We start from the raw sequence: 14664 nt of genomic DNA, 5'->3' as shown, positions 1-14664 counted from the left end.
TGAAACTGAATGCAATTCATTTAAAGTGATTTAAGTTTTAACATTCTTGAGTCTTTACACGCAGTAAACAAAAAAGTATATCTAAGTATTCGTAACTCCTGTGAAGAACAACCTTTCCATATTAATTGACAACAACAATTATACCTGCCCATATATATATATATATATATATAAAACGCCAGAATCTTCAAAATGATTTATTAAATATTCTTCAATTTTTGTAAAATTCGAATCTTTTACTTTGTACTTCTCAAGGATTGCGTTTGCAGAATTTATAATCTTACTTGGTGGTACCATTTCCAAATAAATTTCTTGAGGTTTTGTGTTTCATTTTTTTGATAATGATTTAATCTTCTTCGTTAAATTGCCAAAAAACAAGACTTTTAAACCCATGATTGGCAAGAAGATGCCTTTTAACAGATTTTTTTTTTTTAAATTTTGGAATTATTAATAATATTCCAAGTATATTTCAAGTAATATCATATAAATATATGCAAACAAGTTGAGACTAAGATAAAATGACTTTTTAAAATTTTCATTTAGTCACTTTCAATTTAAATTTGCGCACGATGTAACGCTTTTTAAAAGCAAAACTATCATATAAGCAACAAAGAAAAGATTTAAAAGAATTTTACTTGGAGTGTACTTCATATAATATCTTGAACAATGTTTCGTCCAACATAAAATTTTATGTCGTAAAATTATTTACTAAAAACAAAATCGATAATTTCATTTATTAATTACAAACAAATATTTTTATTTTAAGGCAAATTTGCTTTTGCTTTTGTTTTTGGCTTAGCGATTTTCGCGACTTCTTTTCTTTGTCCATCAGCCAACAGCGGTGATGGAGCACGTGCATTTTTCCCCGAATAATTTATCCATTTTCAAGTCAGTTGCATGCGCTTCTTTTATCGAATTATTAATTTTTCTTTGTAATTCGTTTTTCTTATCGAGTAATTTTTTGATTAATTCTTTTTTCTCTTTACATTTTGTACATTCTTTGTTTTCCAAGTAAACAATTTCTTCTTCCAAAAATTTTGTTTCATCATTTAATTCGATTAATTTTTGTTCGATTTCTTTTTCTTCTTTTATTAGCTTAAATTTACTTTCTTCGATTTTTTCGACAAATTTTTGTTCGATTTTATTAATTTTTTGTTCATGTTTCTTTTTTAAGTTTTCTAATTCCGTTTTATATGAATCCATTTTTTGTTGATGCGTTTCTTTTAACTTTAAAATTTTTTCATTATTTTCATTGTTTAAATTTTCTTTCGTTTTATTAATTTCATTTTCTCTTTCGATTAACATTTTCGATTTAATTTTATTTGAGTTTTCTTTTTCATTTTTGATTTGATTTTCAAGTTCATTAATTTCTTTGTTATTTTGATCATTTAATTTTTGAAGTTTTATTTCTAATTCATTTGTTTTCTGTTTTTCTTCATTAAGTTTTAATTCATATTTATTTCGAATCTCTTTTTCATATTGTTCAATTTCTTCAATATATTTATTTTGTAATATTTCGAACTTTTCGTTTTTGTTTTCTTTCTTTTTTAGTTCTTCGATTCGTTTGTTTTGTATATTTATATGTCGCGTTAATTGATTCTTTCGTTGTATTAATTGTAAATCAGTTTTATTTAATTGCTTTAAGTTAATTTCACATTGGTTTTGTATTTGTGTTATTTTCTTTTCATAATTTTCTTTCGTTTCATTAATAGTTTTTTCAATTGATTTAATTTCTTCTAAAAATTTTTTGATTCGTTTTTCAACTTCTTCTTTTTTGTTTCATAATTCTTTCGATTATATCATTCAGATTTCTATTTTCATCTTCTTCTTTAGAGATTTGATGTATATCTTCAAGAAGTTTAGAATCTGTTTCACCTATAAACAAATTAAGTTTTTCATCTTTCTTCTTTTTGATTAATGTTAATTCTTCTAAAAGTTTTAAGTTTCGTTTTTTACATTCATCAATTTGTCTTGTTAAAGATTCCATTATATTACGATGTGTTTCATCTTCTTTTCTTTCTTCTTCATTTTGATATTTTTTATTAATTTTATTTTGTTGCGAATTTTCTTCAATTTGTTCATTAATTTCATTTTTCAATTTCATTATTTCTTCGATTTGAAATTTCGTTTTTTGTTTATTTAATTCTGTTAATTTTCGTTGCTGCTCATAAAATTGTAACATAATTTCATTGATTTCTTCAACTTTACTTTTAAGATTTTCTTCATTATGTTGAAGTGCTTCACCAACTTCAAGTTGTTTCTTATGATGTAATTCTTCTAAATCTTTATCACGTTCATTTTGGATATTTATTAATTTATTTTTTGCTTCTTTTAATGATTTTATTTTTGCGTCAATTTCTTTTTGATTTTCTTTATTTAATATATCAATTTCACAATTTAATTGTTCATTTATATCTTTTTCTTTACTTTGAAACTCTAAAAATTGTTTGTTTCGAATGTTTTCTTGTTCTTTTATATTATGATTCACTTCATTAAATTTTGTTTCATAATATGATGAAAGTGTTGAAGCATTTTCATCAAGAATTCGTTGCGTTTCTTGTTCTTCTTTAAGTAATTGTTCATTTAATTGTTTCAAATTTTCCTTTAACATTTCTTCGTTTTCTTTTTTAGTTTTTTCGAATTCCATTTGTAATTGTTCTATTTCTTTATCCATATTTTGGAGTTTTATATCATTACTTCGATATGTTTCATTTAATGTTTCAATCGACTTTCGATGCGTTTTAAAAAATGATTCTTCATGATTACGTAATCGAAGTGGTGATTCATTACGTATTTCAACAATCGAATGTTTAAGTGATTCATTTTGATGAAGAAGTGTTTCAACTTGTTTACTAGCAAGCGATTTCTTCTCACGGTATTCGATGGTAACTTTTTCATGTTCAATTGCTGTGCGTTGATTTTCTTCGTCAATTTCTTCTTGTTGATGTTTATTAAGTTCATGTTTCTCATGGACAATTTGTTGTAGCCGTTGGTTTTCAGTGGAATTTCTTTCGTCAAGAAGTTTGAGTTGTTGTGTAAAATTTGCATATAGTTCAGTTACTTTGGAAGAAAGATCTTTTTCAAGTTTCGCAAAAGTTTCATTTTGATGTGATAGCAATGAGTTCTCTTCAGTGGCATATTCTGAGTTTTGGTTTTGAAGCTTAGATTTGTTTTCTTGCTTGATTTTTTCTTCGATTTTATCGTATTTATTTTGTTGCTTTTGTAGTTTTTCTTCAAAACTTTCTTGAAACTTATCAACAAGCGTGAAGGCTTCTTCAACTTTGGCTCCTAATTTGGATATCTCTGAATTTATTTTATCCATGAAATTTAATTCCTTTTCTTCTTTCATTACATTAAAATTTTGAATGCTTTTAAGTATGTTGTCACTATCATCAGCTTTATGTGAGACAGCGGTAATTACAGATGATAATATTGATGCAGAAATATCAAAAATTTCTGAAATATCATTAGTGGATTTGATCGAATTATCTCTTAGATTCTGCGCCATTTCACGCATTTGAGCGCATTCATCTGAGAGATTTTGGATTGGATTCATAACATTTTTAGGTAACGAATTTGGGGTACACTAAATGAACTTTACATAAACAGAAAACGAATATTATTCTAATTTCAATAATGGAATTCTTTATGGTAAAAACATAACAAATATTATTTTTTGTCCACCAATTTAGAAATTCAAACACAATATTCCATCTTCAGTAACTAAAATTGAAGATTATGGATTTGCTTATTGTGTTTTATTAGAATCAATTAATGTTGGTAAAAATGTTTCAACAATTGGTAAATGCGCATTTTATAATTGTTCCTCTTTAAGATCCATCAAAATATCAAATGAGAACAAACATTATTCCAATCTCAATGATGAGGTACTTTTTATAATAAAAACATAACAACGATAATTTGTTGTCCATCAGGAACTTCAATATCAATTATAATATTCCATCTTCAGTAACTAAAATTGAAAGTTATGGACTCGGCTATTGTTATTTAATAGAAACAATTAACTTTAGTGATAATGTTGCAACAATTGGTAATTATTAATTTACAAAATGTACATCACTAAAAGAAACCACTATTCCAAAATTGGTAAGAGAACCAAAGGGTATTTATTTTATTATAATAAATTGAAATCCATTAGATTAAGTAATGTATACAATATTCATTTTGTGGATGTACTTCAATGAAAGAAACCACAATTCCTGACTCAGTTACATCAATGAATGTGTGTGTATTTTCTTCTTGTTGCAAGTTAGAAACAGTTAAAATAGGTAAAAATGTAACATCAATTGCAGACAGAGTATTTGAACATTGTTTTCTTCTTTATTGTATATATTATAATGGAGAGACAAAACCAACATACGGTAATTATATATTCAATGGCGTACCTGCATCCCATGTTATTGTGCTCACTTCTTATGGTGATTCAACTTTTTGTACACTTCCAATAACATTTGATCAAACATGTACATTACCAAGCAGCCAAAATAAAATATTTGTATACCTTTGGCAGTAATAATTATCGTTGGAGTTGTCTTTTTCGTAATTCGATCAAAAAAGAAGAAAGAACAATTTGAAACATTTGATGCATAAACGCTACGTTTCAAATTTTTTAAAAAATTCATTTTATTATCAATAAATAATTGTGAGTTAAATAATATTATGCGTAATGTTAAAAGAATATTTTTTGTTAATTATTTGTCTATAGTAATCTGTTAAAGATATTTTCTTTTTTAAAATGATTTCATAATATTTCCATATTAATATATATTTTTACTAAAAACAAATTGAATCCTTTTTTAATAACTTTTGTCAAAAAAACAATTTTAAAACGATAATTATAAATTTTGAGGCATTACTTATAATAATCAAAGATTTTATTGAAAATCTCATAAAACAAATGAGAAAATCTTGTTTTCATGAAGAAAGTTCTTTTAAATGCATAAAACATCTCAAAAAAATAACCGCTCGTATCGTAATAACCGTTGATGGTCTTCCTTTTTTCAAATGGGTCGTATCAGGACAAAGACAACAAAGAGAGCTTCACGTCTCATAATAGAACGTTTTTACGGACAACTTAGCTTCGATTTTCAAGACAACAAGCGCGTTTGTGACGAAGTTGCTACAATCCCATCAAAAAGAATGAGGAATAAGATCGCTGGTTATGTTACACATTTAATGCGCCGTCTTGAACGTGGTCCTGTTCGTGGTATTTCCTTTAAGCTCCAAGAAGAAGAACGTGAAAAACGTGATAATTGGATGCCAAAGATTTCTCAGCTTGAGCAACCAACCATCAGCGTCGACGCGGACACAAAAGCTATGCTTGCTGCAATTGGTCTCGACAATATGGAAGGTGTTGTCGTTAGAGAAAATAATCGCCGCCGCAAGTAAACAAATTTGTTGAATTTTTATATTTGTTTTATCTTCTCTATCTAAGGTATTCAGGGTTCTTTTTTAATGAGGAATAAATTATGTTTAAAAAACGAGCTTGACACTTTTGTGTGCTGGCTATTTTTTCATTCTAACATACTAAGTTAATATTGACTTCATATGTGATACAAAAATTTTTGCAACAGTTTTCCCTGTGCGAATACAGCAGAGGGGTTGCAGCAGTGGTCTGAGGCTTCCCCTACTGAACCCATCTAAATTGCACATAATAAACTCACCATCCTGGAATGAATTCATAGGATTCCTCATTGACCATGGTCCACATTTTATGACGACGGTTTATGTCTTTCAAAATGTAATTTTACAACCATTCAATTTGATCAAATAATAAAATTTATTGAACATTCAAAAGTTGCAACTGCAATTAACGATCGTATTTTATTCAAAATTCATTGTGTGTCATTTTGTATTTGTAATCAATATCTTTTCATGAAAAGTTCAATGCTTATTGCACCATATTTATTTTATATTTTCTTCTTCATTTGCAAAGGACTTTACGTTGAAGCATGCCTTAACAAAACAAATACAAATAGTGACGTATACCTCAATTGGACATATTCTAAAAATCAATCTGAGTATTATAAAATTTTTCAAAGGCAAAGAGATGCAAATGGCAATTGGATGGATTGGTACCAAATTAGTGTACGTGAAGTGATACACCTTTGAATGTTTTAAATATATATCCAAGTCAAATTGATGGTGATAATGGTCAAAGGTCCAGATATACGTCATCATCCTACTATACTCGTGAAGTTGATTTTCAATTTGGTAGTGATCTAACATTTCATCATTTACCAAAATCAGCTTCACTCAAAGTTTGGATGGAAGGGGGTACAATAAAAGATGATGATGAAGTCGCGTCGTTTAACCCTATTGGAGTTGACCCGAACACTAGTAAACAATTAATTTCTGTCACGTTAATGTCGATCAATGATTTCGAAGACAACGTTTCAAATGATCCAAGTTTTATATATGAATACGACGTAATATTTATTGGTTCATGGGATGCGAATTCATGTTACAATATTAAAACGGAAACAGCTAAAGGGATACTTACTGAGTATATATCCAAAGGATATGGTGTTATTGCAGGTCATGATACAATTACACATGATTGGAATGTTAATGATACTGATGTTAGTTTACTTTCCATCAGAGAACTCTTTGGTATTACATCTCGTGGGACTGAAGATAATTACACATATCCTAACGGTACAATTGGAAATCCTGATTATCAAAATATTTTTTCCACAAACATTTTCTTGCGTAAGAAAGGACATATCACAAATTATCCATATCAAATAGGAAACATTGGAAATAATTTCGCAATTCGCCTTACACACACAACATTCCATGCAACTATAGGCGATGTTTGGTTTTCTTTTGATAACATTGATGCTTATTTGGATGAATTTGGACTGCAACATAATTTTTATCTCACGACATACAAAAATACAGCTTTAATTCAAATAGGGCATAGTGATGGTGAAACAAATGAAATAGAACAGAAAATCCTTGCGAACACAATACTTTATATGAAACAAAGAACTTCTAAATGTTCTGTGATTGATAATTCATTAATAGATTATGAGCCACCAATTATTCACAATTTGATATATTTTAATTCTACACTTCAAATTATATCAGAAGATATTGGAACAGAATATCAATATAAAGTTGAATCGTATGATATGTCAAATAATTTAGCATCCGTATCAAATGAAGTAAATCTAATGTATGCAACCGGAATAGAATATTATAAATATATAATTACAACAACATTAAATGTATCAATTAACGATTTGACAGAAATTACATATGAGACTTTTATTCCAATCAAACCAGATGAAATACAAAATATAACATATGTTCATATTGTAGGCGTTGATTACAGTGGAAACATTGGAAATATTAAATCATTTGAAATATCGTCATTAATTACAACACAAACATTTACAAAATCAAACACATTTACTAAAAGTAATACATTTACAAAATCAAACACATTCACTCAAAGTAACACATTAACTGAATCAAACACATTCACTAAAAGTAACACATTAACTGAATCAAATTCATTTACCCAAAGTAACACATTTACTGAATCAAATATAATAAATTCGTCACATTTAAATGAATTTTCATATTCTCTGACAATTACATTTTTATATTCTTTAACAATAACACAAACGATAACTTATGATTCATCGTATTTCCATACATATTCTCTTTCACAGATGGGATCAATATTAAGTTATATTCAAACAAAACTTATTTCTTATTATTATTCATTTGTTGTATATACATTTTATCAAGTTTATTATAGTGATTATTTTACACTTATAAATTTACAAGAAAATTTAAATAATTTTAATAACAATAATAATCAAACGATAATAATTATAATAATAATTGTTTGCATAGTAATAATTATAATTATTATTATTGTTATAATTGTTTTTATGGTTCATAAAAGAAATCAAAAAGAATCAAATAAATCTTCCAACCTAAATGGTATTGAAGAAAAAGAACAAGAAAATCTTTTCGAGGCAGGAAACACATTTTCAGATATTGAAGAAGATCCATTTGCTGTTGATTTTGTTGAAAATAATAACATAAACAAGAAATGGATATAAAAACAACCATTTGCTTCGAATTAAAACATTTTTAAAAATAACTTAATATTAAGGATACTTTAAATTTTAATAATTTAGTAATATAAATTTAAATGTACATTATTATGCATAATTATAAAGGAAGTATGAAAAAAACAATTTAAAGCCAAAAATTCAACCGCTTTTGATCGACCAATAAATTGAGAAGATAATCGGTTGTATATATGACGGCTTACGATTAAATTGCATTTAATCGTAAACTTTTTCATAAAAAAGACAGTTTTTTTACAGGGAGGAAACTGTGAGAATATTAATATATGACAATTGTAAAATAATACTGACAAATAATATTCTAGGATTAAATTCGTTTGCTTTAAGAAAATAAAAAATTTTGTTCTGATATATTAAAGTAAAAATAGAAGTACAACAATAACACTATTAAATGATTACGAAATTATTATTAAATAAACCTGTAATATAATATATAATATATTTCATTGCAACTTGACCAACATATAACAGAATAATTTGGTTAACTGAATATTTTATAACTGTGAGTTTTTATCAATTAAAAATACGCTTTCTCTGATGTTTGTATTCAAATGAGTATATACCATTATACACACTGAATTTATATGAATCAATTAAATGATTTGTAATTAATGAGACTTTTTCATATACATAAAATTTTATGTTTCCATGCAATCGTTGAGATATTATTGAAAGGAAACCAAATTTAAAAAGATAACAAGTGCACAGATCAGACGGAAAAAATAGAAAAACGCATCTAAACGAGTTTGATTTCTTTATTTATCATTAAATTTAAAGATTGTCTTCAGAATGCATTTGAACATGTTAAGAGTTGATAAACATCTTCACGACAAAAAGTATTTTATGTACAATGCCTTACGAAGATTTTATCGTGATGGCTATTTGGTGCATGAAGAGAAAACAATCGAATTCTTTAGGATGCATAAAATTTTTACTGAATTCATTAATGTGATCATTGATGAGAAAATATTTTTATATTTCAATGTTAATATTAAATGTAAATTAAACAGAATTTTATATATTTAGTAAAAATTATATAAAAATGATAATGAATTCGACGATGTAAAGAATATGTCAAATGAAGAAATTCATAATTTATATAAACATTGATGAATGATATAATTAAAAATTATTTATATTTGAATGTGATTATCAAATTCATTATCTTGGAAATCATTCGCAAATGGATCTTCTTCAATATGATTCATCTGAATGTTTATGATTTTGTGATCGATAACATTTCCTTCATTTTGATAATTTTGATAATTTTTATTATTTTGACAATTTTGATAATTTTCGTCATTTTCTTCGTTCATTTCGTTTTCGTCAAATGATGGTGAATTTTTTTGATGTTTTCGGCGATAAATATAAAGAATAAGAATAAAACAAAAAATGATTAGAACAATAATAACAACACAAATAATTATAAGAATATTATGTTCAGTATCATTTTGAAAATTTTCTTCGTTTTCGTTGATAATATAATAATATTTCGAATAAAATGAATATGATATTAAATATTGAATAATTGTATATTTATAAAATATGAATTCTGAATACGTGAAATAACGATTTAAATTACTAAATGTTAAATATAATGATCGCGATAAAAATGTATTAATAAGAAGTGTTTTCGTATTTGTTATAGTTTGAATTAATACAAATGAATAAGTTAAAGATTCACTATTTAGAAATGTTTCATAAAATGTATTCGATTTAGTAAATGTATTTGATTTAGTAAATGTATTTGATTTAGTAAATGTATTTGATTTAGTAAATGTATTTGATTTAGTAAATGTATTTGATTTAGTAAATGTATTTGATTTAGTAAATGTATTTGTTGGTCTATTCAATGTAAAATTATAATGATATATGGTTAGAGTTTTAATTTCAGCAGAATCATATCGTTTATAAAATGTTTCTCCATTTATTGTTGTTTTAAGTGTTAATTCTTCATATTTTTGTGCAAGAACATATACATTATAAACTCTTGTGCCTCGTGAAACATCATTCGTATATTCTCCATTCGTAATTTCATAGTCATTAATAATACTTGCATTAGAATCAGCACTGACTGCACGTGTCTTAACATTAAATGTGCCTTCGTGCTTTAATCCACTAATATAAAATCGCCAATTCGTTGATGATATTTCATTCGGATCGAATCCAGATCCAAGTTGAATTGTAATTTCAAGAATTGGTGTTATAGGAGACACTTGAATTTGAGCATCATCTTTTCCGTAATAAGTATATGATGTTCCTGCAAGGATGTTTAATTGTTCCTTTGCTGATGATGTTTGCACGACATTAGTATTAATAATTTTATATCCTTGTGAATTCACATCTGAAAAATATGGATAATATAAAGTAAATATTATTGTTTCATCTCGATCTTCAAAATAAATACCAGTTCGTATTATATCATTACTCCAAGTGCATTGCTTATTTATGTACTTAAATTCCATGTTAGTTATGGGTGCATCAACAATTGTAAACCCAAATTTGTCACCGTTTTGGAATCTTCCATAAGAAATAAGCTCAAACCAAATTGTATCGTCTGACGCAAGAAGTTTTTCGTTCTTATTATTCATTTGTATATCAGTGCCATCGATTTTATCATCATTTTTGTTGAAAATTAAACGAAAATTTTCATTTAAATTAGATGTTTGTAAGTTAGAAATGGAATTTTTGTTATATTTATCATACAGCTTTTTGTTTTTTTCTTCTAATATATTATTTTGTGTTTTATTGTGTTTGAAGAATCGAAAAAAATCTTTCGAAATTTTAAAATTTGATTGATGTAAATCTGAATTATTTGCGACACATGAAGCATCACTGCCAAATATAATTATCAATATACTTAATACGATATTCATTTGCAGCACATTAAACTGTAAAACGATGCACATAGTCAAACCATTTTGAAAGTAATCGATCGTTAAGGGAGAACGATCGCTTATAACGGTTAATTAAATGAAGATTTATGTTTTTGAGAAATTTGGCTGAACCTACATACAAAAAAATAATAAATAAATAATAAGATCAGATAAACTTCGTTTTTTCAAATAAAAAAATCTCACTAAGAATCAAATAGATTTTTTTTTGAAAATATTATAAAAATGATTCCATTTACTATTTTTCTTGATTTTTGAAAAAGATTATTATAAAACTGAAGAAATTTTCCTATATAATATCGAATTAAACTCATCAATACCTTTAATATTTTTTGATATGTCGAAGTTTTGTGTGTCTTCTTCGTGTACAACATTTGACCAAATTATCGAAATACTCAAAAATTCGAATTTTCTCTTAGCGCAAACAAAAGATATAATCATAAACGATTTTTATTTGATACAAAAAAATATTTTTCATATGTTAGTATTCGAATTCAGAATCTGATATAGAACAATCTGAACTTTGCGAAGGCTTCGATTCATTTAATTTTTCGTTCAGTTTCTTATTCTCTTCTTTCAACGATTCAATTTCTTCTTTTAATTCTTTTTGTTTTTCGGTCATTGTTTTCACTGTTTTATTTAGTGATTCCACTTTCCGCTTTGCTTGATATAACACATCCGAATATTCTTTGATATTTAATGCATACAACATTTCATCTCTGAAATTCCTCAAAGAGTTAAATTCTTCGACTAATGCTTTTAATGATTCGACTCGTAAATCTGTAAGAATTTTTTGGACATCATTATTTTTTAATTGTCTTATTGTATTTAATGCATCACTAAATGTTTTAACGCCCAAAATTTCATATAATTCTTCTTTGGATTTCTTAAAATTGTGAAATTGTTCTTTTAATTCTTCAATTGATGTCACTTTTAGCTCGTCATTAACGTTCTTCAGTTTTTTAACGGCCTCTTTAATTGAATCGACATTCAAATATTTGAATAGTTTGGCACTTTTCTCGTTGACCGTTTTTGTGATTTTTATTTTATCTTTCATTTCATTTATCGAATTGACTTCCATAACACTGAATATATTTCTTTGGACTTCAGTCAATTCTCTTATTGAATTATTTACATGTTTAATTTTTGCTAATGCTTTATCCATTGAATCAATTTTCAAAATTCCATAAATATCATCTCTAAACTTCCGAAGAATTTCATATTGTTTCATAAGTTCATCGAATGAATTTACTCCGAATTTATCGAATAATTCATTTGGCGGAACATTTCGCATTTCATTAATTTCCTTATGAAGTTCTTCATTTCGTATTTTTGTTTCGACATTTGACTTCTTAAGTTCCTTAAGTTGAGATTTGATATCTTCGATACTTATTGTCTTTTGCTTGTTCTCTTCTTCAGTGTTACCTTTGATGATGTTTGAGATGTCGTTGATTGCAGACCTTAATAATTTGTTTTCGTTTTGAAGTGCTTTGATATGTTCTTCTTTCTTATCATTATCAGCGCTCATAGAGTTAAACATTTCTTGGAAATTGTTACGTTGTTTTGTGATGTTTATAATTTGTTCCTTTAATTCATGTACCTTTTGCTTACATTCTGTGATGGAATTAGCTCCAAGTGCATCAAAGAGATCTCTGAAGTTGTTGTTTGCATTATTAATGATAAAGCCTTGCGCATGTTGTGAAGGTTGTCTTTGGATTTGTTGAGATGAAAAATCAGTCGATTCTTGTGAACGTGTAATGAATCCTTGTTGTGGACTTTGGCGTAATATTTGTTGTTGTTGTTGAGGATTCGTTTGGAGACTTTGTCGTAATATTTGTTGTGATGAAAAATCAGTCGATTCTTGTGACCGAGCAATAAATCCTTGTTGTGGACTTTGGCGTAACATTTGTTGTTGTTGTTGTTGAGGATTTGGTTGCATTCTTTGGCGTAATATTTGTTGTTGTTGAATCCTTTGTTGAATTAATGGGTTAGGTTTAATATATCCTTCTTTTCCAAAGCGAATCTTATATGTCTGTCCTGCTTGACTTATTATTCTAACGACAGTATTCTTATCTAGTTCGAAAACCTTTTTTAATTTCCCAGGGTCATCAAAGACGTCACATTTTTCTATCGTCTGCGCGCTCTCGGCGCCTTTGATGCTCAATTTTGACATGTCTACAAAACCGATGACGATATAACATATTCGAGTGAAATTCGGATTACTTTCGATTACTTGAATCTTATTAAAGTTTTGTTGTGTTAATTTAAATGACAAATTACTTAAGTCAGAACTTGTATATACTTGAATTTCATTTTGTACAATATTAATACGATTAATACCATTATTATTAATTCTTTGTATTTGTTGTAATTGAGGATTTTGTTGTCTATTATCAACTTGAGGCTTTTGATAATTAATTTTCTTAAGTTCATTTTGAACAGCGTTTTTAAATTCTTCATTACGTTGAACAGTTATTATTTCATTTGATCGAATAGGCTTAAGATTATCATCAAGTTTTAATTCATATTTTTCATTATTCTTTTGGATTATATTACCAACGAAATTCTCTTTTGAACAAATTCCATTATTCCGAATATTAAAACTAAATTCTTCTTCTGTAATGAATGTATTATATTTAATTTGTGGATTACCTTTTGTAAATATATCAAATGTTTTATCACATTTGATGACATTGTTTAATATCATTGGTTGTGCTCCATTATATATCGAAAATGGATATTTCTTGCAATTCATTATATGACAATCACGAATTAAACTTTTGTTCAAGTCAGAAAGAGAAAAAGCATTAGAATCAACTCCATCAATATAGACATTAACAAAGGATGGAACAGAACAATCACGTGCAACAACTGCAAACGAATGACAATTCTTGATAATGGTCTTAAAGATAACGGGATTTGATAAGTTCCCAAAACATGCAATTGGTGGAAAATGGAAATTAATAAATCGTGATAAATAGACATAACCGGTGGAACATTCGAAATTTGCTCCGTTCCCGCCGCAGTTATCAAAGGTACAGCGTTCGATTTGGGCACTGCTTTCTTTCATTGCATGGATTGACGAATTTTTGACATTGAGGAAAATGCAATTGGATGTGTATATTAAGGATTTGTCAGCAATCGAAATACCACCCCCTTGACAATCTTCAAAGCGAGTGTTGAAGACATGAGCTTGTGATTGTTGTAATATGAAGATGGCTTTACCTAATTGTTCAGAAAATAATGAGTTACGAATAATACCGGAGGCGTTACGGTAAAGATATAATGAAAATTTGTCAGCTGTTTTAAATGTACAATCATAAACTTCAACTCGAGAAGAATCCATGACTAAAAGTGAGGTGCTTTTGCTCCTGGAAAATTTACACCTGGTAAGAACACCTTCTGAGCGATCTCGAAAAACTACGCTGGATTTGGAACTGGATAGAAATTTGCAATTCTCAAACTTACCATAAGAATTGGCAAATATTTCAATGGAACATTCAATGTTAGGATCAAATGGACAGAAGCGACAGTTTTTGGCTATTAAGGTCGATCGTGCTGTAACATGAATTTTACAATTTAAAACAAGATTTTCCATAGTTGTAACACCGGCATTAATTGTAAGCCATTTTATATTG

General features: G+C 27.2%; 3 protein-coding genes across 3 annotated transcripts; 2 read left to right on the top strand and 1 right to left on the bottom strand.

Annotated features, from left to right (window-relative positions):
• Positions 1-5025: 5025 nt before the first annotated feature.
• GO595_003662 (40S ribosomal protein S17-B) lies at positions 5026-5409 on the top strand (the record flags this gene model as incomplete). Its single annotated transcript, XM_067916707.1, has 1 exon — positions 5026-5409. The coding sequence occupies one exon, from the start codon at positions 5026-5028 to the stop codon at positions 5407-5409; it is 384 nt and encodes a 127-aa protein (XP_067775949.1).
• Positions 5410-6287: 878 nt separating this feature from the next.
• On the top strand, positions 6288-6949 carry GO595_003661 (putative protein YjdB, contains Ig-like domain; the record flags this gene model as incomplete). The annotated part of the gene is made up of 2 exons (XM_067916706.1): positions 6288-6836; positions 6947-6949. The coding sequence occupies 2 exons, from the start codon at positions 6288-6290 to the stop codon at positions 6947-6949; spliced, it is 552 nt and encodes a 183-aa protein (XP_067775948.1).
• A 4558-nt stretch (positions 6950-11507) lies between these two features.
• On the bottom strand, positions 11508-14372 carry GO595_003660 (uncharacterized protein; the record flags this gene model as incomplete). The annotated part of the gene is made up of 1 exon (XM_067916705.1): positions 11508-14372. The coding sequence occupies one exon, from the start codon at positions 14370-14372 to the stop codon at positions 11508-11510; it is 2865 nt and encodes a 954-aa protein (XP_067775947.1).
• Positions 14373-14664: the final 292 nt, after the last annotated feature.

This window comes from Histomonas meleagridis, assembly GCF_020186115.1.
Source record: "Histomonas meleagridis strain 2922-C6/04-10x chromosome Unknown contig_23, whole genome shotgun sequence".
NCBI lineage: Eukaryota > Parabasalia > Tritrichomonadida > Dientamoebidae > Histomonas > Histomonas meleagridis.
Note: the sequence above shows the minus strand (reverse complement) of the source record. Positions and strands in the feature narration are given on the sequence as shown.